This window comes from Cygnus olor, chromosome 2 (assembly GCF_009769625.2).
Source record: "Cygnus olor isolate bCygOlo1 chromosome 2, bCygOlo1.pri.v2, whole genome shotgun sequence".
Classification (NCBI taxonomy): Eukaryota; Metazoa; Chordata; class Aves; order Anseriformes; family Anatidae; genus Cygnus; species Cygnus olor.
In genome coordinates, this window is record NC_049170.1 from 82,963,898 (window position 1) to 82,988,006 (window position 24,109).

The 24,109-nt window shown below is 36.5% G+C and overlaps 1 protein-coding gene across 1 annotated transcript in view; it reads left to right on the forward strand.

Annotated features, from left to right (window-relative positions):
* DNAH5 (dynein axonemal heavy chain 5) overlaps positions 1–24,109 on the forward strand; it is a 128,024-nt gene that overhangs the window by 42,664 nt on the left and 61,251 nt on the right. The window contains 17 exon segments of the mRNA XM_040548704.1: positions 585–823; positions 1,628–1,868; positions 2,315–2,514; positions 3,341–3,494; positions 4,120–4,283; positions 4,931–5,087; positions 5,980–6,192; positions 6,970–7,194; positions 8,496–8,668; positions 9,764–9,942; positions 10,841–11,028; positions 11,467–11,661; positions 11,986–12,120; positions 12,785–12,892; positions 16,963–17,116; positions 17,692–17,838; positions 19,610–19,851. Coding sequence (XP_040404638.1) covers positions 585–823; positions 1,628–1,868; positions 2,315–2,514; positions 3,341–3,494; positions 4,120–4,283; positions 4,931–5,087; positions 5,980–6,192; positions 6,970–7,194; positions 8,496–8,668; positions 9,764–9,942; positions 10,841–11,028; positions 11,467–11,661; positions 11,986–12,120; positions 12,785–12,892; positions 16,963–17,116; positions 17,692–17,838; positions 19,610–19,851 — 3,114 coding nt within the window.

Genomic DNA, 24,109 nt, shown 5'->3' on the forward strand with positions numbered 1-24,109 from the left:
GTTTTAAAAGTTTCCATACAAACTGACTATTTCTACTGTTGAAATGTTTCTTTGTGCGATGGTTAATTTCTTCTCCTGTAACTCTGTCTTCTAATTGTTTTCCTTTTCCCATTGTGTTATTTGTTTGGTTTTCGTATATGTTTCCTCAGTTATATAGCAGCTGTCAAGTAAATTTTGTTGTTCTTTCTGCTGCTCAAACAGTAATAATCCTTACTTTGACCCTTCATTAAGAGAATTGTACAGCTTACTTGAGGAGTTAAAATTTGCAGCATCCACCTCTCTTTGCTTTCCACATCATGCTCAACCTCTTTCAAATGCAAGCTTACCATGTACTGTTTATTCTGTCACTGTGCTACATGGAATAAATGACCTCCCTGTCAACTTCTAAAGATGTGCCTCCAAATTCCAAACTCCTAAAAAGTTTTTTCACATGAAAATTTCAATCAAAACCTGTTGACAGTAAGGTGTTAGTATCTCCTGTACATCCTTCTAGCATTTACTAGATTTTAACCACTAATGCAGCTCTAAGCATAATGCCAGATGTATTTAAATGTATTACATGTAATTGCTTGCTTTCTCTCTAGAATCGATTTGATAATCTCTTTCGGAAATATATTGCTTATACTGGTGGGGAAGATCTTTTTGGTTTGCCTGTTACACAGTATCCTCAGCTACTTGAAATAAAGAAGGAACTGACTCTGTTACAGAAACTCTATAATCTGTATAACAATGTCCTTGATACAGTCAGTGGCTACTATGATATTCTTTGGTCAGAATTAGACACTGGAAAAATTAATAGCGAACTTCTGGAGTTTCAGAACAGGTGAGAAACTCTTTCTGTGAAAAGAAGCCTAAAATACTTTTGTTACTTCTTAAATATGATTATAATTGGTTAGCATCATTAATTTTAATTGAAAAATATGTCCATTACCAATACATAATTTAAGGGAGCCAGTTTAGACTCTAAATGTTGAGGATTGTTGCTGCTTAGAGAGTTTGGGTAGCTTGCTTCCTTCCTTCCTTCCTTCCTTCCTTCCTTTCTTTCTTTCTTTCTTTCTCTTTCTTTCTTTCCGTACATTAAAATTGCTATTTATTTTCTTCATGATTCAAATTTAACGTGTTTGTTTTAATATTATTAGTCATGAGAGAGATTCGCCCTATATATCAAAGGCAGGTTAGTGAATTGCTGAATATTTTTGCTACAAAATAGGATATATTGCATGCATAGGCTATGAACTTTTAATGAAATCAGGAATCAAATGATTTAAAGAATTAAATCTGCCTGTTCTGAGGAACAGTAGTTTTGCTAGAGAATAGAGCAGTTCATCTCATAAGCCTCACCAAAAGATGAAATCAAGAATAAAGTGATTCAATTGTCTTTGAAGGTCACTTGGACAAAGTATATTGGAATTATGCAGCTACACTTCTTAGGGTGAGCCTGCAGGTGTCCACCTACCAGTCAGTGAAATAGACTGGAAATATTTAGTCATATACAGAATCTTCAAAATACAGGGAACCTGAATTTGGAGGGTATGTAGTTTAATGTTAAAACTATATATGGTGGTTAAATGGGTAACAGAAAGAATATCTGAAACTGTGTGAGAAAACTTGGATTATTTTTATGTAGATGCCGTAAGCTTCCTCGTGGTGTAAAGCGATGGCAGGCCTTTTTTGACCTAAAGAAGACTATTGAGGACTTCTGTGAATGTTGTCCATTGCTTGAGCATATGTCAAATAAAGCAATGATGCCTCGGCACTGGAAGCGGATTACAGATCTCACTGAGCACAGCTTTGATGTGGAAAGTGAAACATTCAAACTGAGGAATATTATGGAAGCTCCACTACTCAGATATAAAGAGGAAATAGAGGTATTGTGAAATGGATGCATGAAAGTAAGCAATCTGCTCAGATAATATCTGAGTAACAGTAGTAAGAAGGAAAACAGTATTTCCAAAGAAAGAACAGAGAAATAGTCTGTCACTTCAGTTTTCTGTGTAAAATGATGATGCATGTATTGTGGTGTCAACTTTATTAAACCATGCCATGTGGCTCAGGAGTTAATTTATGAGGATGCTTTGCAATATTAAAGTTATGAAAATAATCACTATATTATTCTTGTAGTCTCCACAAACTTGACCATATTGTGATGTGGTACATGGATTATTAGTTATGGTGTTTTTATGTCTGTAAATCTTTCCAGTTGATAAATAATTGCTCATCAAACTAAATAGAGTTAAAGGAAATGCCAGTTAGATTTGGATACCAAAGACCTGAACAGTTGATAGCTTGTTTTGACATCTTATTTATTTAAAAGGATATCTGCATAAGTGCTGTGAAGGAGAAAGACATTGAGCAGAAGTTAAAACAAGTGATAGCTGAATGGGACAACAAAACGTTTATCTTTGCAAACTTTAAAACCCGTGGGGAACTTCTTTTAAGAGGAGACAGCACATCAGAAACAATTGCTACCATGGAGGACAGCTTGATGATTCTTGGTTCTCTCATGAGTAACAGGTAACAAGAAAAACACTGTGTATTTGTGTGAGTTATAAATATCAGCAAGAGGCTTTGTTTTATTGAAGAAATTTATCTTTCACAAAGGAGAAGGAAAGTAAACATCTAGATAAAAACTAAAAGCTTACTTGTCCTTGAGCTGTTCATGGGCTAGTTCTCATTGTCTGTTTTCCTGCATTAAGTTATTTTGAAATAATGTGTTCAGACTTCTGATTAATCAGCTGGACAGTTTCCATGGATGCAAGACAGTGGTGATAAACATAAAAGGGAACACTGCCTAGTTGTGGCAGGGGTCCTACTGGCATTACAGGCACTGCTACTCTGCCCTAGTGGTAGACCACTACCTCTTTTGCAGACTTTTGCTGAAGGTACTGAAAATCCAAGTTAAAATGAACTCTGGTTTGTCTGGTTTTACATGTCAAAGCTCCTGGATAAAATAAGGAACACAGAACCTGATCATCAGGAAGATGTCCAGAAGCAAGTGTTTGGTTGATAAGGACCTGGTCACTACGAGTTTTGCAGCTTTGAAGAGATTACGTAGTCCCTTTTTGAAACCACTTTACCTTAGAATGAAATTTAAATCTTACTCCCATTCATCTCCTGCTTATTCAGAGCTGTGCTACATACCATGTGCACAAAGGAGCAAGTTGGAGCTGATTTCTTTTTAGCCCCTAACTAACTGAATTGAGTAAGGTATGGGTTAGTATACTTTAACTTGACAAACATGCAAGTGGCAAAATTATTCCTCCTCATGTTAGAAGACTGAGCTGGCTTTCAAGAGACTTTTTCCTGCCTGAAGTAAAGCAAGTATCTTTTTTAATTTTAGATACAACACACCATTCAAGACACAGATTCAAAAATGGGTGCACTATCTTTCCAACACAACAGATATCATTGAGAACTGGATGACTGTGCAGAACTTGTGGATTTACTTAGAAGCTGTGTTCGTTGGTGGTGACATAGCAAAGCAGCTTCCAAAGGTTTTCAGACCTGCCTTTTTTCAGTTTGGGTTTCTAAATTTTAAGAAAAAAAATTAATTGTGATGTAACTGGTGCAGTAACATAAGCTTCATTGTTTTGGTACTTAACAAAATTAGACTTGCTAAGACATATTTATCTAGTCATCATTTTATTTCTAGATTGTTAAATTATTAACCAATATTTGTGTAAGTGTTTTGCCTAGTGGTAGCCTAGCCTAAGTTAGCCTTGTAGTACTTACCAGTAGCCTAGTAGCGCCCGCAGTTTTGCTAGGAATACTTGTCTTAAATTTTTCTATATTGCTTTTGGAATTAGAAATAATTCAATTTTTAGAAAAACTCTTCAAATTTGGATCATGCAATTCAAGCATAAGGTGTTTTCTGTGTTTTACTCTAAGAATGAAAGAAGAAAAAGTTGATAGCAGGCTTGGCAGTGAAGTATAAAATAAGCTGTATTACGTGAGCAGAAAGATTTGTGTTTTTCTAAACTGAAAAATCTTTGGGGTTGGACTCTGGTAATTACTTGTGAGAAGATTACTGGTGCCAATTCTGCTAGCAAGTTCCTTTTGCCTCTTCTCTCTTCCTTCCCCCATCCCTTCCTCTCCATCTTTACCCCCATGTTTTGACAGGAAGCAAAGCGTTTCTCTAATATTGATAAATCCTGGGTGAGGATCATGACCCGAGCTCATGAAACACCCAATGTTGTTCAGTGCTGCGTTGGAGATGAAATCATGGGACAGCTACTACCACATTTACTAGAACAGCTTGAAATCTGTCAGAAATCACTCACAGGGTAAGATTACCACAAGACTGGTCTTGGGCAGATGGTTGTGAATTGCTTAACTAGCTAAAAAGGAAGTACTGTCCCATGGACTTTGCAAAGATTGTGTGTTTATTTCACTATGAATTCAGTTGAACTGAGCAAACAAGGTATCAGGATGGTGCAACACCTCCAAAGAAATTGCTAGTACCAAACTGGTAAGTATTTGATTTGTGACTAAGCTGTCACTATCTCTGCTGATACTGGAGCTGTTTCTGCCTGTTTTCAATACAGCAGGGAGTCTAGGTCTATATATTCTTTTCAGATCCTTCACATGTGTGGGAGAAATTCAGCATGAGGTACCTAAGCAGCAAGTAACTGACCTAATAAAAAAACACTTCACTTTAATTTCATTTTAGTAGTATTTACATCATAGCTAACAATAAAAGCTTTCAATTAAATGATTTTTGATACTGAAAGAGTAATCTTAGAGCAGGTACTTTACATGAAGGTACAATGAATAAGAATTATTGGAGTTACCAATGACATAAATTGCAATTTTTGCTATTTTTTTCTCACAATGGCATTGTGAGAAATATCACCTTTAAAGAGGAAAGGATGTATAAAGTAATCTAATTCACTTTCTGTCTACTTCCTCCCCAAAACATTTATAAATACAGGTACCTGGAAAAAAAACGCCTCCTATTTCCACGATTCTTCTTTGTGTCAGATCCTGCCCTCTTAGAAATTCTTGGCCAGGCATCAGACTCTCACACTATACAGGCACATCTGCTGAATGTCTTTGACAACATTAAAACTGTCAAGTTCCATGAAAAGGTATGTGTTGCCCAAATCTCAGAGTTATATTCTTTCAAATTGTTAAACAATTTGTGATACTTATTAAATAGCAAGCTACCTGGGTGCATAGGGCATTTGGCTGTTTTACCAAGCTCATCACTTACTATGATGCTGCATAGGCTCTCCTAATATAAGATTTAGTTTCATATCTTCATTTGCTTAATAGGAAAACTTTATATAGAATAGCAAAACAAACCAAAAATTGTCCCCAGTGCTTAGGTTTCAGACAAAACACACCTAGGTACTGAACTGTCTTCTGTGGCTTAATATAGGCTAGCTTCTTCTCAGATGAGCTTCAGATTCTTTTTGAGCATATTTGTATGTTTAGATTGCTTGAAAACATGCTATTTGAAGAACAACTTTCTTACACCCTTTATGGAAAAAATATATCGTGATACAGATATTTTTTTCCTCTGTATGTATGCATGTCCTTAGACATTTGCTTCCTCCACATGCATGAAATTCCTTTCAATGACCATGTTTCTTAACTTCAGTGTTTCCATTATTTTTTATTTTAAGACGACAACTTATGTTAGGATATTAACGCACCACTAATGAGTGAAGGTTTCCTTTATTGTGACTGGAAAGCATATGCTGTCATTGAAATTGAAGTAAAATTCAAGAGTTGACAGTGTATTGGGGTTTGCCTTCATGTTCAGGTGGCAATGTTTTGTTTAAAGCCTTTCTTCATACTGAAAGCAATGATTTTATTGTTTTCACATTTGCTTAATAGATTGGTATAAATTTTAGTGACCTTAAAAGGTTTAATGAAATGCTGGCAGGAAAATCAGGCAGTTACTGATCATAAATTGATCAGAAAATTGATGATAAATCTGTAAATCATAAATTGTTCTTGCCTTGCTTTTATTAGGTATATGATCGTATGTTGTCAATTAGCTCACGAGAGGGTGAGACTATTGAGCTGAGTAGACCTGTAATGGCTGAAGGTAATGTGGAAGTTTGGCTGAATTCTCTGTTGAAGGAATCCCAGCTGTCACTGCATCATGTTATTCGCCAGGCAGCTATGCATATCCAGGAAACTGGTTTCCATCTGACTGAATTTCTTTCTACTTACCCAGCCCAGGTAAAATCATTGTTAAATTAATGAAAAATTGCTCACAGATAGGTTAGCACATTGGTGGGATTTTCTTGTCTTTGCAATTAAGATTGCAGTCAGTATTACAAATGCAAAACTGACATTTAAATTTATCTTAATCACTTCAGTCTTTTAAATTCCAATTTACATATCTGAAACCAAAAGATCAAAACTTACCCTGAAGCTCTTGTTCAAAAAGATGCTGAATACAATAAATTAATGCAATAGAGTTAACACTATTTCTTTACACACTTAATACCTAACTACTGAAAGAAAAGTAGTAAAATTGTATGTTTGTTTATACATTCAGGAAAACACTATGTTGTCAAAGGCTCGGAGCTGTGGGTGGTACTGGGGGAAAATTATTTTCTCTGTATGAGCTTCTTCACTTGTGATCAGGAATGTTCTTGGAAAGGAAATAAAAAGTTCATGAATTACTGAAGGAATATATTAAATCGAAGCATTAATTATTCTGATAACCGATTTGTTATTTATTATATCTTATGTAAATTATATTGAACGGTTGTGTCAGCAGTGCATCATAGGTGCTATCTATGAGACTGAAATGTGGACTTTACTAGATGCTTATGAATGGAGTTAGGACACAAAATAAATGCACAGGTTGAATGACCTCTATATGGAAGCATGAATAAATAATTTTATACAAGTAGGCAGAATCATTTATTTATGTTATTTGTTTCTGTGAATGTACATTTAAGGTGAAATAGAAAAGATGATGAAGCATACTCTTTCATGTTTCATAAGGTTGGGTTGTTGGGGATCCAAATGATTTGGACACGAGACTCAGAAGAAGCTTTGACTAATGCCAGGTATGATAAAAAAATTATGCGAAAGACAAACCAGTTTTTCCTGGATCTTCTAAACATGCTGATAGATATGACAACAAAAGACCTTAACCCAGTCGAGCGAATTAAATATGAGACATTAATCACTGTTCACGTGCATCAGAGGGACATCTTTGATGGTCTGGTAAGTATTGAAAAATTTATTGAGATATGAGGCAGTAGTCATGTAAAACAATGTGAAAGAAGACAGTGTAGCTATGATGTATGAATGCCTGCATCTTAAGCCAAACAATTAATTTCAGGATTGTAATGACTGTGTGACTTTAAATATTACAGAAATGCTGCTGTTGCTTCAATACATGTCATAGCTTCTCTTTAAGTAATTGTGTTGTTGTCGGCTTCCCCCTCTCCCCCACAGCCATAGAAGAATTTTATAGTGCTTTGTGTTCGCCCATTTAAATCAGATGTGTCTGCTGTGTGATCAGTTAGGGACTTCTTTTTCCTCATCTACTATGTGGCAAGTAATCATCCTTTCTATAGACTACTTTGGGAGTCTTGAGGAATAAATAGAATGAATGTATAGTGTTATAGTACAGGAGAAAGCCTGACGTTTCTTGAAGCTGCCATCATCGCTGTTCTAGTTTCAATAGCAAACCTAATTATTACTTAGAGGTTTGTTTATTCACTTCACACCTTCTTATGCAGCCACAGGATACCGAAATTAGGAAAGTGAAAGCATTTACTTCTTAAACAATTGAAATTAAAAGCTATCATGCCTTTTACCTTCAGGAAGATCTGGACTTAACTCTAATTATGCTGTCTGGGGAAAGGATTACTGAGTTTTAACCCATTGCGGATAGGCAGGCACCAGTGTAGGACCAGTTGTTTCTACTTAAAATCATCCTAGCAATCCTATGTGAAGTATCATTTCTAGATACAATTAAACGGGGCCTCTTTTTTGATAGGTATTTTAATATTCAGTTGGTCAACTTTGAATTCTCCCAGCTCTGTTGTATTTCTTAACATGATATACTTTATTAAAAACAAACAAAAAAATCGTGAGTTTTGTGACACTATGTAAATCAGAAAAAAAGGTATTTCAAGACAGTGTCACAGTGTGCAGATATTAGTTACGTTCCTTCTGTTCAGATGTGAAAATAAAATGATGGAGTTGAATAGTAGAAATAGGAATTTTAATGTTAGCCAGCTTTAATGACTTTTGTGTAAGGCCATGGACTGTACATTTGTACTTAGAATTTCCTTTCCCTTAGTGTGGTTCCAGGGACAGCAGCAACACTTAAGGATTTTTTTTGTGGTAGAAACCAAAGTAAGGTCTCCACTATTCTTGTGCTACTAGCTTACACTGTGCCTTTCATTGTGTTTGCAGTGCTGCCTTTACAGTACCGCTTAGATGAGTTAATATAAACACAGAAATAAATGTTAACCATGAATGCCACGCTCCTTGTCTTTTTCCTCTTTTCTTAGTGTTGCAAGCATATCAAGAGCCCTACAGACTTCGAGTGGCTGAAACAGTGTAGATTTTATTTTAATGAAGACTCTGATAAAATGATGATTAATATCACTGATGTGGGTTTCACATACCAGAATGAATTCTTGGGCTGTACTGACAGGCTTGTCATAACTCCTCTTACAGACAGGTGACAAAGACTGATTTTATTTGTTTATTCTTTCTTGTTTATTCTTTCACCCCAAATCTAGGCATTTACAAGAGCAATTTAGTCATTCTTATTAGATGCAAAATAGATCTCTGCAGAGTTTGTCCTTCACAGTCTTTATCAAAGTCAATACATTTACATGAAATATGTTAATATTTTTGTTTCTGTTCCATACAATATGGAATAACTTCCAACCGGCTTTATTTCTGCCACATGCTTTTATGTGGTGCTTTTATGCTTTTTTATGTTCCTTATGTATATAAAGCATGGGATTATGATCCGTGTGCATACGATGCTAATATACTTGAGGATCAGGTACATCCAACAGATAACAGTATGCAGAGAGAGAGAGAGAGGACAAAAATACATGTTTACAGGCAAGTAATGGTAACAGCTAAGGAAGAATAAACAGGAAAATCAATTTTATTAAGTTACAATAAACTGGTATGTCTACCTACCTAACTGTAATAACACAGAAAAAGATTTATAAACGAAATGTCTAAATAAGTGACAAAATAAGGGATTTGAAAAAATAGATTTTTAAAACTATTTCATACAGCAAATTCTGCAGCTTCTCTTTAGATACAATTGACAGATGGTGTTCTACAGCATCACACCAATCTCATTTATGAAAATGAGATACACTGATCAAATTTTAAAGGTGGATAAAATGTCAGAGATATCTGTTCTTTATTCTTGTACTCCACAGTATGAGTAGCTCAGAGCTACTTTAGCTAAAGCAATTTAGGAACTAAGCTAACCAAACTGGTTAGGCAGAGTAGCTGTAACTTTTTAATTCCCTTGTGATCTTTCAGGTTGCTGGTTATTGAAGATTATCTGTTCTTCCACTTTTTATGTATGAAGAGACTAACGATAGTATTACTCGCATGAGAGGCTGAGTGAAGGGTTTTTCTTCTGGCTGATTTAAATTGTAATTAGAGGCATGTCATTTCAGTACTTTTCTTGTCTTCTTAAATATGTGCTTCCTCATGTGACATGCTTGAGTAAGAGCCTCTGGCACAACATAGAAAACTGTGTACTTTGCCTGTTAAGTGATGATAACTTGTTGTCTTTTAGATGTTATATCACTTTGGCTCAAGCTTTAGGCATGAATATGGGTGGAGCACCTGTGGGACCTGCAGGAACTGGAAAAACTGAAACCATCAAAGATATGGGACGGTGTCTTGGTAAATATGTAGTGGTCTTCAACTGTTCAGACCAGATGGATTTCCGAGGACTTGGGAGGATATTCAAAGGTAAGATGTGGACTATATGAAAGTTACAAATGCTTAGAGAGCACCTTTGTATGTCAAGATTAACACATAATCAGCAGCTGGTTCTCTGTCTTTTAACAAACACAAGTAATTAATATCTTGATATGAATGTAAAATACCATTGCAACACTCTCTCCAAGAAATAGAAGTGTCTAATAAGATTAGACTGTTTATGAAAGGGTATATAAATACCCTTAAAATAATCAAGGAGGACTGCCAGTGTATGCGTGTGTGAAATTTATTACTGGACTGGTGGAATGTGTTGGATTTAGATTTCAGTATTTTGTCATTACAAATGTCAAAGTTCTTATCAGTTGAAAGAAATACATGAATAGCAGTAGATACGTTTAAAACAATTGGTGCAGCTCACTGAAGGTAGATACAAACATTATTTTAAACATCAGAAATTGATACCAACTGTGGTGATGGTGATTCCCACCCCCACCCCCAAATAGCTGTAGAAGAATGGAAATGTGGCACAGAGTGACCTCTAGCTTCTTTCTGAGTGAAATTGTCTTTTACTGTTCATTTTATTATGTGAAATAAGCTACTGACATTACATCATATTTTCATAGACTTATTGCAGGGATTTTCTTGGAGGTAGGGAGGAACAGGAAAAATGTTGAAGATACTGATAAAAGGAGCAGAAATCTAATGTTGTGTCAGAGAACATAGAAAGGCTTGAAGACTTCAGAAACTTTGTACATTCTTGCCTTAAAAAGAATCAAACTATTCTCCTTGTTCCTTACTAAGCCCTCCAAAGGACTTTTTTTTTTCTTTTTGCTAAGGCAGATGAATCTGATTTTTTTGTCTTACGAATTATACCAAAAAAGGATTAACAACATAATGGTCAGATGTTTAGTTGCTCTTCTCTTTGAAGGTCTTGCTCAGTCTGGCTCCTGGGGCTGCTTTGATGAATTCAATCGTATTGATTTACCAGTACTATCAGTAGCTGCACAGCAAATTGCAATTGTGTTGACATGTAAGAAGGAACATAAAAACAGCTTTATTTTTACTGACGGAGATAATGTGGAAATGAATCCTGAATTTGGCATCTTTCTTACTATGGTAGGTATTCAGTAGGTTTCTGATATGCCAGTGATGATTGTACGATAATCGCTTCTAACCTGATATGTTAAATGTATTTGCTAACTCTGGTGTCACTCAGTTCTTTGAATTCACTGACAATTTGAGATGTGAGCATTGCTAACAAAGACAGTTTAGTGGGTCTTTTTCATTGACGTTAGTTAGAAGTAACCAGTCAAAACTGGACCTGTAAGACAAATGAAATCTAGATTTGAAGTGTTCAGGTGTCACATCTTTCATACCTCATATATGAGAGGCTAAAATGCTATAAAGATATGGTGATAAATTTAGCTGATAATTCATTTTTTACATGGGATTTAAAGCCAAAAAGCTACTTTTGTCAAATTAGACTATATGTTCCTTTGCTGATTCTTTGGTTTCTGCAAGGTGGTCAACATCAGAACTTGTTCTTCTCTTCAGAATCCAGGATATGCTGGACGGCAAGAACTTCCTGAAAACTTGAAGATCAACTTCCGTTCAGTGGCCATGATGGTTCCTGATCGTCAAATTATAATTCGTGTCAAGTTGGCTAGCTGTGGTTTTATTGCTAATGTTGTATTGGCAAGGAAGTTCTTTACACTGTACAAGCTGTGTGAAGAACAACTTTCAAAACAGGTGATAATTTTCATTTGTGGAAAAATTATCTTAAGGAAAGACTATAAATGGTGACACAAATTATTAGTATTAATTTGTACATTTACCTATTATATCAACCTATGATTTTTTTCACTTTTATCGTTTCAGTTCTCTTCCCCTTCCTACCGTGGGAGTGAATGAATGTCTGTGTGGTTCTCAGGGGGTATTGTGGGTAAACCCACAACAGATGTTAGGAGACATTTGTACCACATGTACCACTTCTCATACCTTGAATGATAAGTTTGAATTGTTTCATCCTCATAAACTAGGGAAATTTTTTCCCAAACTTTGTATATATTTTAGGTGCATTATGATTTTGGCTTGCGGAATATATTGTCGGTTCTACGCACATTGGGAGCGGCAAAAAGAGCAAATCCCACAGATACTGAGTCTACCATAGTCATGCGTGTGCTGAGAGACATGAACCTGTCTAAACTGGTAAGATCTGAGGACCTAGTAAATTAATTAAACTATACTTTGGAGCCAACTGTTTTTGGGCTCACAATTTAAATCTGTTAAGGTGATCACTAGCAGACTGGATGTGGCCTTTACCTCTAATTCTAGCTTGGAAATCTTGCACTCACTGGATGACTTGATTTGTTCAGATTTTTTTTTTTAAACTTATTTCCACTGCTACCTACAGAAAGAAATGACCAAATAGAACTCTGTGTAATAGCTTATTTGGAAGTTTTGGCCTAAAGCTTTCTGCTTATTGTATTTAGTCACTCTTTTAAAAAGTTATTTGTACTAATGAGTGCTACCTCAACAGACTTAAATAGTTAACAAAACCTCTTCTGATATGATACTTCATCTCCTTTATTATCTTTTATAGACCTTAGACAAAAAAAAATCTATCTGTATAAATGGTATTACTAAAATCTACTTTATTAAATTCAACTGGTATATTAGTGGTTTATTTTCAATAACTTCATTATTGGAAGCATCACACGATCTCCTTCTGCTCTGTCCTGCTAGTTACCATAGATTGTTCCTTAGGTTTTTAAATATTTCTTTAGCCCACGATAATTAAAGGTTGTCTTTTGAGATGCTAGAATAAATGGAAATAAAAAAGATATTTTTTTTCTCTCCTGATTTTCCCTAGATTGATGAAGATGAACCCTTATTCCTAAGTCTAATTGAAGATCTGTTTCCAGATATACACCTTGATAAAGTACAGTATCCTGAATTGGAAGCTGCTATTGACAAACAGGTAATGTTTCTCTTGATATGTGCTGTTGTGGCATAACTAGTATGATGAGATGTCTGTAGAAATTACTGGTGCTGAATCTACCCAGCTGGTAAGATTAAGCTTTTCCATAAATCTTTATCATTGGCATATTAATATTAGTCTTATCATTAGGGATGTCACTGAATTGTTGTGGTGTCCTGTGGTATTCTTGTGAATCATTTGTGGTGATCGGTTTGAAAAACATATGTATGTACATTTGCCTTATGTGAATTAGGATTTAATAGTTGTATAAAGTCTAATCAACAGAACATGTGCTTGAGGAAAGATTTTGCTGAAATGACATTTCCTCTATTTCAGTTTCCATTAGATCTTTTGGAAGACTGTGATAGGGCTGACTTAAGAACATCAGTGGGATTTACGAAGTTAATGAAGTATGAACACTTAAATGATCAGTTTTATTAAACTTTCCTCCAGAATTTCAATAATTCCTCGAATAATTATCTAATAGTTAAACAGAGAAATAAAAAGCTCAAAAAAAAAAAACAACACTCAAGAAAAAGAAGAAAAAACAGCATGTAAAAACACATTTCTGAAGAATTTGAGTAAATGACTTCTCATTTACTTATATTTAATATGATTATTTATAAATAAATAGGTCTGTTTATTGGTTTCTTAGCAACGAAGAGTTGAATCATCAGCTAATGTCTATAAAACTGTTTTGCTTTCTGTAGTTTATACAGTTGATTTTAAAAAAAGGACTCTTAAATAGTTTCCATTAGGAGAAACTATATGAAACCTGAATCTTATGCTTTAAACTGTCATTTCCTAGTAAATTAAAAAGGGGTGATAATAACATGGTCTTCATAGCTCTACTGTTGGTAAACTATGAGGCCAGACATAGAAAGTATCAACTCCATTTAACAACAAACTGTATTGGGTTTATGTGGCAATTGCATTTACATGGCAGCAGGTGGGCTGCAGGGGTGGCCTCTGTGAGCAGAGCCCAGCAGCTGCCCCATGTCAGATTGGAGCCAGCTCCAGCCAGCTCCAAAAGGGATCTGCCGCTGGCCAGAGCCAAGACAGGGAGTGATGCTGGTTGGGTCTCTGGGAGAGCAGATTGAAGAAACGGAAAACAAACAAACAAACTAAAAACAAACAAAACAAACAAAAACCACTGCTGTACAGCAGCAGCTGGGAGAAAGGAGTGAGAACCAGCTCTGCAGACCCCAAGGTCAGTGCAGAAGGAGGTACACACCCATGTTGGAGCAGTTCTTGAAGAGCTGCTGCCTGTGGGCAGCCCACACAGGATCAGTTTAGGAAGGACGGCATCCTGTGGGAGGGACCCCATGTGGAGCAGGGGCAGAGAGTGACTGTGAAGGAGTGGTGGAGACGAAGTGCCAGGGACTGGCCACAGCCCCCATTCCCTGTTCCCCTGTGCCGCTTGGGGAAAGTAGCTAGGAGAGGGTGGATGGGGGGGAAGGTGTTTTTAGCTTGCTTTTTAGTTTCTCAATGTTCTAGTCCACTAGTGATAGGCAATAAATTATATTAATTTCCCTATGCTGAGTCTGTTTTGCCCATGATAATTGGTGAGTGATCTCCCTGTCCTTATCTTGGCCCTTGAGCCCTTTCCATAGTATTTTCTCCTCCTGTTTTTTTTTTTTTTTTTTGAGGAGTGGGAGTGAGAGAGCAGTTGTGGTGGAGTTCAGCTGCATAGCAGGGTAAAACCACCACACAAACCATTAAGACTCCTACCACTTGCTTGCTGGTATGCTATATTGTCAGCCCATACTTAAGCAGTGGTGGAAACTTGAAGAGCTGTGATCAACTTATGTAGAACAAAAGTAATTAAAAATCAGATCTGGGGATCTCCCAATGCAATTTAGTGACAGTGTTGAAATTTTTGGTAGTTTATTTTGGGCATTTTCTTAATGTTGTGCATCTGTATTTCTCATTCCACTAAAACTTAATATCTAGAGAAACCCAAAGTGGTCAGCCAAATTTTGTTTGTCTTGGATGAGGATCAATGATTTATTGAATGGAGCTCTTAGTTGTGTTTTCAAAGCTATAATGATTCAGTACAATGAAAACAGCTAGGTTAGGACAGAGTCAAATTTAAGAGGACTGTCTTTATTAGGAAAGGGAGGCAGAAGCTGTTGTGAAAAGATCATCAAGAAGAAACCATCATTACATAAATGAAAGTGTTTTCCTGTGTTTATGTGTTGTGGTGGGTTGACCCTGGCTGGCAGCTATGCCCCCACACAGTCGCTTGCACACTTTCCCCTAGTGGTATGGGGGAGGGATTTGTATGGACAAAAATGAGGAAAAATAAGCTCGTGGGTTGAGATAAAGTCATTTTGTAAGTGAAGAAAAAAAAAAAGAAGAAAGAAGTGATGCAAGAGCAGTCACTTACCACCAGCAGACCAATGCCCAGCCGGTCTCCAAGCAACAGCTACTTCAGAGAAACTTCCTGCCAAGTTTTATTGCTGAGCATGATGTCATATGGTAACAAATATCCCTTTGCTCTGTTGGGGTCAGCTGTCACAGCTGTGTCCTCTCCCAGCCTCTTGCCCACTCTCTGCCTATGCACTGGCAGGGCATTGTGAGAAATGGAGAAGGCCTTGTTGCAGTGCAAGTGCTGTTCAGTAATAGCCAAAACACTGGTGTGTTTTGGTCATAAATCTAAACCACAGCAACATATGTTCTGCTACGAAGCAAATTAAATCCATCCCAACCAGATCCAGTGTGTGTAACAGCTGTTAACAGAGGTTCTTTTCAGAACATATAAAGTCTGTTTGTGAACATGCTTCTCTTTAATATGAGGGATATCTAGTCTACAAGACTATTGCAGAAACCACGTGTATTAGAAATCATTAAGAAAATATCAGTGCCCATTGGGACTTGATTAGGCTGAAGGAATAACTGAAGTGACCGTCTTGTTTTATGTGAAGATGGAAATCAGTTCAGATATGTTCTTTGGGTGCATCATTACCTTGTGGATATTTTACTGGATACATGTGGACTCTGGAAAGAAGCTAAAAAGCTATATTCAGTACCTTAAAGGCAGCTTGATAGGTTTGTTGTTAGCTTCAAGAGCTGTTAAGATGTAATGGTAGCAGAATTTTGTCGTGTTTCCATGAAAATGGTGCATATGATGTCTTCACTGTGCTTTGCAAACTCCATTGCTTCAGCAGTTGTGTTCTTGATGGTGCTGAAGAGTTGGTGGCAGCTTATACTTCACGGTTGCTGTTGATGAATTCATCCTGTGCAGACTTCTTTTCTTGGCTTCCTTGCAGAGTGGGGTAAATAAGTTGAGCTGGCATGAGTAATACAGCATGTATTAGTGCTAGCCTAAGCACTGGCAGTTTTAAAGTGATGTGATTTAATATATGATGAGAAAAGCACTGTCTCAAAAATATATATACACATAAATACACACATGCACACATATGTACTGTGGCAGTCCTCTGGTTTCAGAACTTAGTTGATTTGTGACAGGAGATTTCATGGGGTCATCACGGCAGGAACGTTAGCCTGAAAGCCTTAGTGAACTTACTGGTATAAAAGAATCATATGATATTCGATTTTGAAACAGCATGTCTTTTCTCGGAAGGGTAACATGAAGAAGTTACTCCAAGATCTCTCTGCACACTGATGAATATTTTACAAAATGATTTGCAGAAGAACTTTGAAGTTCTTTGAAGTTCAATAGAAGAAGGCTATTGTAGGCATTTAAGGAGCTTTATAAATAGAAACATGCCATAATAATAACAATAATAAAATCTTTCTGACTGGCAAGTGAGACATTTCGTAGCTGTGAAAGACATTGCTAGGAAGAGTGTTTCTAAAATTCTTGTCTTTTTCTTAAAATGATACATTAACCCTAAAAAAGAGTTAGAAAAAATGGTTTATCTTAGCTTATTGCTCTGAAGACATATTTGAACACCAAAAAACTCTGCTTTTTCCAAATAGTTTGTTATATACACAAAACCTTTAAAAAGATTGTAGTCTTCTATTGAATAAAGATTTTTAAAATACCAAAGTATCATGTGCGCTAAAATGGTGGTAATCTGGATTTCTGTTGCTATCTATAGGTAGAGAATGCTGGACTTGTTTGTCATCCTCCTTGGAAACTGAAGGTTATCCAGCTTTTTGAAACTCAGAGAGTAAGACATGGATTAATGACATTAGGGCCTAGTGGTGCAGGAAAAACTACTTGCATCCACACTTTGATGAAAGCAATGACAGGTACGTGAGCATTTATATTGTAAAATGTTACAAAATTCTGCTTTGTTTCTTCAAAGGAAGCCTCAATTACTTCACTGTGAGGATAACTTACTGGAAAAATCAGTTTCAGTGTATTGTGATACTAAAAATTATCATGGTAACATCTTTTAAAAACTTAAAAATACTTGACATTCAAATTCATATAATATATACATCCTGTTTTCCATATATCAGAAATTTTTATTCTAGAAACACTGAGAAAGAGGAGTACTGTCTGGGTAGGCAGCTGGAAAAAGTGGTTAAAGCATCTTACTTGTTCAGCTGAGGTAATGCTGACAGCTTTCCCTTACCGTAAGTAGTTAGGCCTTTTCCTTTTTGAACATAATTCACAAGACAGGGTCTTTATCTGCAGTATAAAATTACTACTACTTCTATTATTTTGTGCTGCTAGGAAATTTTCCAAGTAAGCACACAGTCTCACTATAATGGTGAATGTGTATTAAACCATCCACATGGGTGTAATGATGTTGAATTTGTCGAAGTTCTCTGACTTTTGAAAAGAAATACCAAAACTAACTGATGATCTGCCTGCATAGATTGTGGACAGCCACATCGTGAAATGAGAATGAATCCTAAAGCTATAACTGCACCACAGATGTTTGGACGTCTTGATGTGGCAACCAATGATTGGACAGATGGAATATTTTCAACGCTCTGGAGAAAAACTTTAAGAGCCAAGAAAGGTATACCAAAGAAAACCCTTCCTCCAAAACAAAACGAGCTGCAGGTCTCTCTAAAGCACAGTAGCTGATTTTTTTTTTTTTGAATATAGCTGTAAGAACTTCCGTTAATTGTATTTAAAAAGTCTCTGGTCTAAATACTTTGTGTTGAAACTGTGTAGTGTAGCAAATACTGTTTTGCTTATCCCTCTCTTTGAAATGATAGGCATGAAAGAAAGTGGAAAGTAAGAATTTTTTCCTACAGCACTGCTATAATATAAAATTTTGGTGCTGTCAGGATTTCTACCAGGTCTCAAACTGCCGTAATAGAAGGGTGTGAATCTCCTTAAGTTGTATCATATCTGCCAGCCCTGCACATGCCACAGTCCATCTGAAATGGTGCTAGATAATTCCATCTAGGCAACCAATTTCTGCCTGACATATACAAAATAATTCTGGCATATTCTTAGTCTGCTATATTAATTAAAGGAGGGGCGTTGGTGGTTTGGTGCTAGATAGATTCTTTCTTGTTTTGTCTGAATATTAGTATATGACCTTATAATTAGGCCATTTGGACTAAAAAGGAAGAAAAAGGTGTAAAGAGAAAATGCAAACATTTGTTGTTCAATTAAAAAAAAAGCATTAGTCTTTAAGGATACAGATTCATTAAAATAGAAAAATAACTTTTGGATTTAATTTTATTGGATTTGTTTCAAATTTGGAAATGTAGTACCCTGGGGAATGTAGCATTTCATTAATTGTTGGTTCTGTTTTTTCTCTCAGCATGAAATATTAAGTTAGCACACTCACATGACTTTCTCAGTCAGATTCACCATTTGCAATGCTCCCGTAATGACTCTTTATGAAGACCATCTCATGCCTAAGAAGCCTGTACTGTAGCTATGAAAAACCTCTAAATATAAAGGTGTTTGGCTAAGAAGTGAGTTTTCTTATCCTGAACCTTCTTGGTTCATGCCTAGCAACACAGCACCTAGATAGTAAAGACTCTCTTTGAAGGCAAATGAGAGTGGGACTCTTTCTGACTACACATATCTCTGGCAGTGCACAGCAGGGCTACTATCCTAAGGGATGGGGAGTTGGAAGCCAAGGGGACTGCCAGGGCAAGGGCCTTGCCAGCTGGGGCTGGTTGCCCAGTACTTGACTGAGATGAGCAGCGCAGACCTAGACCCTCCCAGGAAACACAAGCATGCATTAATATACACTTGTAGTACTAAGTGGAAAGAGCTGGAAAAGCTTCCAAAGGAGCTGGATCAAGTTTGTAAGCAGGGGAATCAAAAACAAGAATCTTTTCTTAATGGTCCTTTTTTATATATGAAAGTGAGCATGCTATTTGAGAAAGTGTTTTTTCAAGTGTTCCTTTCATTTAATCTCGCTACATTTACACTAACATTTTGGAAACAGATGAATGGTGGTTTTAAATAGTTCTGCAGTTTCTATCTTTATGTTGCTTTATGTAAGTTGAAATAAACCTAATTTATTATTGAATTGAAGACTGGAATCATAAAGCTGTGTTTCAGACTATTACAAACTGATGACATATGCTTATGACACTGTATATACTGAGTAACGGATAATTATTATGATAAGGTGACAAACTGAAGTACTTAATTGAAAGTGAGTAATGGAAATGGTAATTGTATTTAAAGCTGAGATTGTAGCTGTGTGCATGAATTCAGAATTAGTTGAAAATATGTTTGAAGAGAGAAGAAACTGGTCCTTGAAAGAAACTAAAACTTCTTTCATAGGCATTTTTGTCTTTTATTTTGGACTGTAGGTGACCACATCTGGATAGTTCTTGATGGTCCAGTTGATGCTATTTGGATTGAGAACCTTAATTCTGTCCTGGATGATAACAGAACTCTAACACTTGCAAATGGAGATCGTATACCTATGGCACCAAATTGTAAAATAGTCTTTGAGCCTCATAATATTGATAATGCTTCTCCGGCAACAGTTTCAAGGAATGGGATGGTATTCATGAGCTCTTCAGTTCTCAATTGGAGTCCTATCCTTGAGGTACAGTAGCTAAGTGATTATATTTGTTTATATATTGAAAGTTCTATTGGTTGTATTCAGCACTTTACTATTGCTACTTTAGGACCTGATTTTGTGACTCTAGCTATGAAATAGCCTTTATGCTGTATAAATATATAGGTGAGTATTTAATATAGCAGAGTTTATGGTAGATTGCACAAAGTATGTTTTTTCAGGAACATAGTAAACATATTACAGTTAAAAAAATAGCAACCCTCATATTTCACATTTGGATAAATCTGTAATTCAAGGTAATTTATGCAATTGAAGAACAGCTCAGTTGTCAAAACACTGAGTTCTTAGCAGCTTCTTCTGCAGCTTCAGAGCAATGAAGAAGAAAGAGTAAACAGGCTGATTCGGAAATCTAGCAATCCTCAAGAAATCCTCAAATTTCTTATCTTTTTAACTCATAAAGCCTCTTATGCTTGTAAATCTTATTTGCTTGCTTTAACTGGATTCCTTGTCCATAAATTTCTGATTTGTCTGGCAATCAAGAAAAAGTTGATATGCCTCAGGACATGGTCTCTGGTACTGACTGGATCAGCTGTTAGTGTATGAGTGATTTCAGTAGAGACAGAAATCAGGAGAGAGACAATATGCACCTGTCCAAATCCTGAGCTGAAGACAGTGCCTGGAGTCAGTGGAGCCCCCGCGGGAGGTGTGTCCTGGGCATGGAACTAGCAGGTGAAGGAGTTGGGGGAAGAAGTGAGAAGACTCGTGTGCCCTCAGGGAAGACAAATAGGAGATCAGCAGGGTCTTTGCAGAGATACTGCAGCGTCAAGATCCAGAGCCCTTTAATGGAAAGAAAGAGAGTCTGTAAGAGACTGAATTCAAAGGTTTGCTGAACAGAAACTCCCAGGATAAGGAAGCCTGGAAACTTGCGACTGGCAACAGAAGGGAGGCTGCTTTTCCACCTGCAGATCTGAAATGGTAGAAGAGGCATAATGCCTTGAGAACAGGTGAGGAGAAACAAGACCCATGTGGGGAGGCATCAGAACTGGTTTAGCCTTAACCAATGAAGAGGAAAAGGAGTGTGATTGTCATCAGAGACTCCCCTCTGTGTTGGAGATGCCCTTCTGTTGTGACTCAGCAATGGAGGTTTGGTGCTTGTGAGGGACTAAGTTTTGTAGCAGACAGACTGCTAAGGCTTTCACGTCCTCAGACTCCTTACCCTTGTTGCTCATCCACAAGGGTGCAATGAAACTTATAGGGACAATGCTGAGGTTGTCAAAAGTGACTGCAGAGCTGTTGGGGATGATGACGAAGGGCAAGGGGACCCAGGTGATGTTCTTGATCCCGCTATTCGGCATGAAAGGCTCAGGTAGAAGTGTATGCATCCAACAGGTCAATACCTAAGTGTGTGTCAAGTGTCATAGGCAGTGGCTCGATTTCTATGACCAGGGGACTTTGAGGAACAAAGACTGCTGAATAGGGACAAAATTCTTCTCATCAAGTTAGGCAACACTGATGAGGGGATGAAGTAGATACTCAACACGTTCGCAGACTGCTTCTTCAGAGGGACCTGAACAGACTGGAGAAACTGGCTGACGGGTACTGGCTTGTGATGTTCAATGAAAGAAAATGCAAGATATATGGAATAAGCCCACGAAGCAACACAGGCTGCAGGCTGACTGGTTAGGAAGTAGGTCTTCATAAAAGGAGCTGAAAGGTACTGGTAGATGAACTGTGTGCCTTTGTAGCAAAGAAGACCAATTGCATCCTGCACTGTACATCTACTAAGAAGCGTGGCCAGCAGGTCTAAGGAGGCAGATATGACGCAGTTATTGGAACTGAATTACAGTTGCCTTCTGCTGTTGTTACAAAAGCTTCTCTGTAGAGAAAACAGATTTCTCAGAAAATCATAAAACCCCTAAACTGCTTCTCATTTTCTCAATTTTTTATCTTTTAATGAATGCTGGAAGATGTATTTTTCTTCTTACTGAAAGAATAACACACATGCTGTTTTCTTCCTCATTTTTTATTTTTATTTATTGATAATTCAATAAGGTCCATACGAACCTGTAACACAACCTCTAGTTAGGAACTGCACAAACTAATATTGTAGCAAGATGTCTCAATTACAACCCAGTTCCCTACTGAAATTCATCCAAAAGCACAAGCAAGAATCTCTGGACCTTTTGCTTTAATTTTCCTCAGTCTGATTAGTGATGTTAGTGCACCTGAGTCAAATATTTTTTCCTAATTATTCTAGTACCTAATCTTATTTTTTCTACCTGAACGCCCCTAGCATTCTGAATCTAGTATTTTGGGATATTGATATTTTCATTCACAACAAAACGAAAATAAAGACAGGAGGAAGTGTTTTGGAAGAACAGCAAAATTAAGGCAAGAGGAAAGATTTCTGCAAAATTTTCACCGTAGTTTTAGAAATATTTAATTTGTTTTATTGTGAAGGTTGGGGATAGCAGGGAATATTCATTTTTTTTTTCTGCTCTCCAACCTTTATAAAATCTCCAGCATGCTCTCAATTTATTATCTGATATCTGATAAACTGCGTCTCTGTCAGAAATCCCTTAGGAGACACAAACATTCTACTAGTGCTCTGGCTGCTGTTGCTTTTAAGAGAGTTTACCTCCAACTCATTTAGAAAGTAAAACAAAAGAAGTGAGGTGTTTATGCTTGGACTCTGTAGTGATAATGCTTAGTAACCATTTTCATTCTGGTCCTTCACACCTGAAGGAACAAAGGGAAGCCTTTCTTGGTATGAAAATGTTGATATCTTTGGAGACAAATATTAACAGTTTAGGCCGTAAGACTTGATATGTTCTATTTCTTAAAGAAGATGGCAATGCAACTCTTAGAAAGACATGCTTTCTCATGTACTCTGCCTATGCTTTTAATAATGATCCTCCTTGTTATTTTCTGTTCTCGATCTTTTCTTTTTCAGTATCTTTTAACACACAAAATCTTTTACATGAGTTTTCCATAGGGCTTTTCTCACAATTATTAATGTAATTATTTTTGCTGTTATATATATTTTTTTATTTTTTTCAAATAGTGGATGCTTAGCTGTTTTAAATGCAGCAAGAGCCAGTTTGCAAATATTCCAAGCCAGTTTTGCTTGAGAGATAATCCACTGAACTCCAAAACACGTGATTCCTTACTGAAGTCTTCTAATGACAGATGAATTGTGGTTTAGTAAATAAGACAAATTTTCACATTACTTTTTGCTCTTTTATTAACCGCAAATTCCCAGTGTTTTGTTCCAGAACTGTCCATGCTTCTGGATGCATTATCTTCCATGCATTATCTTCCTTTCTAGTTATGGGAATATTAATGTAATTCCCCATATTTATGTTACTTCACTGCTAAAGTGTTACCATATTTCTTTAGTACTGCCTGCAGCCTTTCCCTTTTACAATGATATGAAGTCATACGGAGGTGTTTAATCACACCAGCACTTGATAATCATCACTAATTCATTTGATATGTTTCTTTGCCAAGCTCAAAATGTGTGCATTCTTATTGGAAGAAAATAACTTTTTAGTAAGTTTCCTAATAATTTGGCCATTAACAAATTTTTACCCAGACAAATAAATGCAGTCAATATACGTGCCTTATGTATATTTCTGCAAGGCTTTTTTTTTTTTTTTTTTTTTTTTTTTTATCAGTACAGATACTTGGAAAAATGTAAATGAAAAAATATGCATCTAGGACAGTGACTTCCATGAGATTCCACTTGTGTTGTTCCTTTCCATACTTACAGCACTGCCTACGGCCTACTGATGTTAGGTTTCACAGATCTGCCTCCTTGTATTGGTTTTCCCTCCTTGTTTATTTGCAGACAAAATAAACAGCAGCCTGTTGAATGTTTCAGTTTAAATCGATCTATAGATTCAGCTGAAAAGACAGCAAAACCAAAGAAAATAGGCATTTAATTTTGCTTTATCAGACCTGATTTACCTCCTTATTTCAAAGTGATACAGAGACTAAATTTAGTTGTTTTGATGTAAGTGTTGCACAGAAGTAGTTTCACTTATTCCATAATGATCTTATGCTTTTATTTTGGTGGTAGCAACAGTTAAAAGGAAAACATGAAACAACCTTTCCAACCTCCCTTTCTCTCCCCCCACCCTCCCTACATAAAAAAAAAAAAAGAAATTGACTGTGAAATTGCAACATGTAGTTATTTATCTTTTGAGCCAATAGCATATTTGTGTTTTTGTTTTGTTTTTACTTCAAAAACAAAACATCTTGATGACTTTTCCAGTCCATCTTC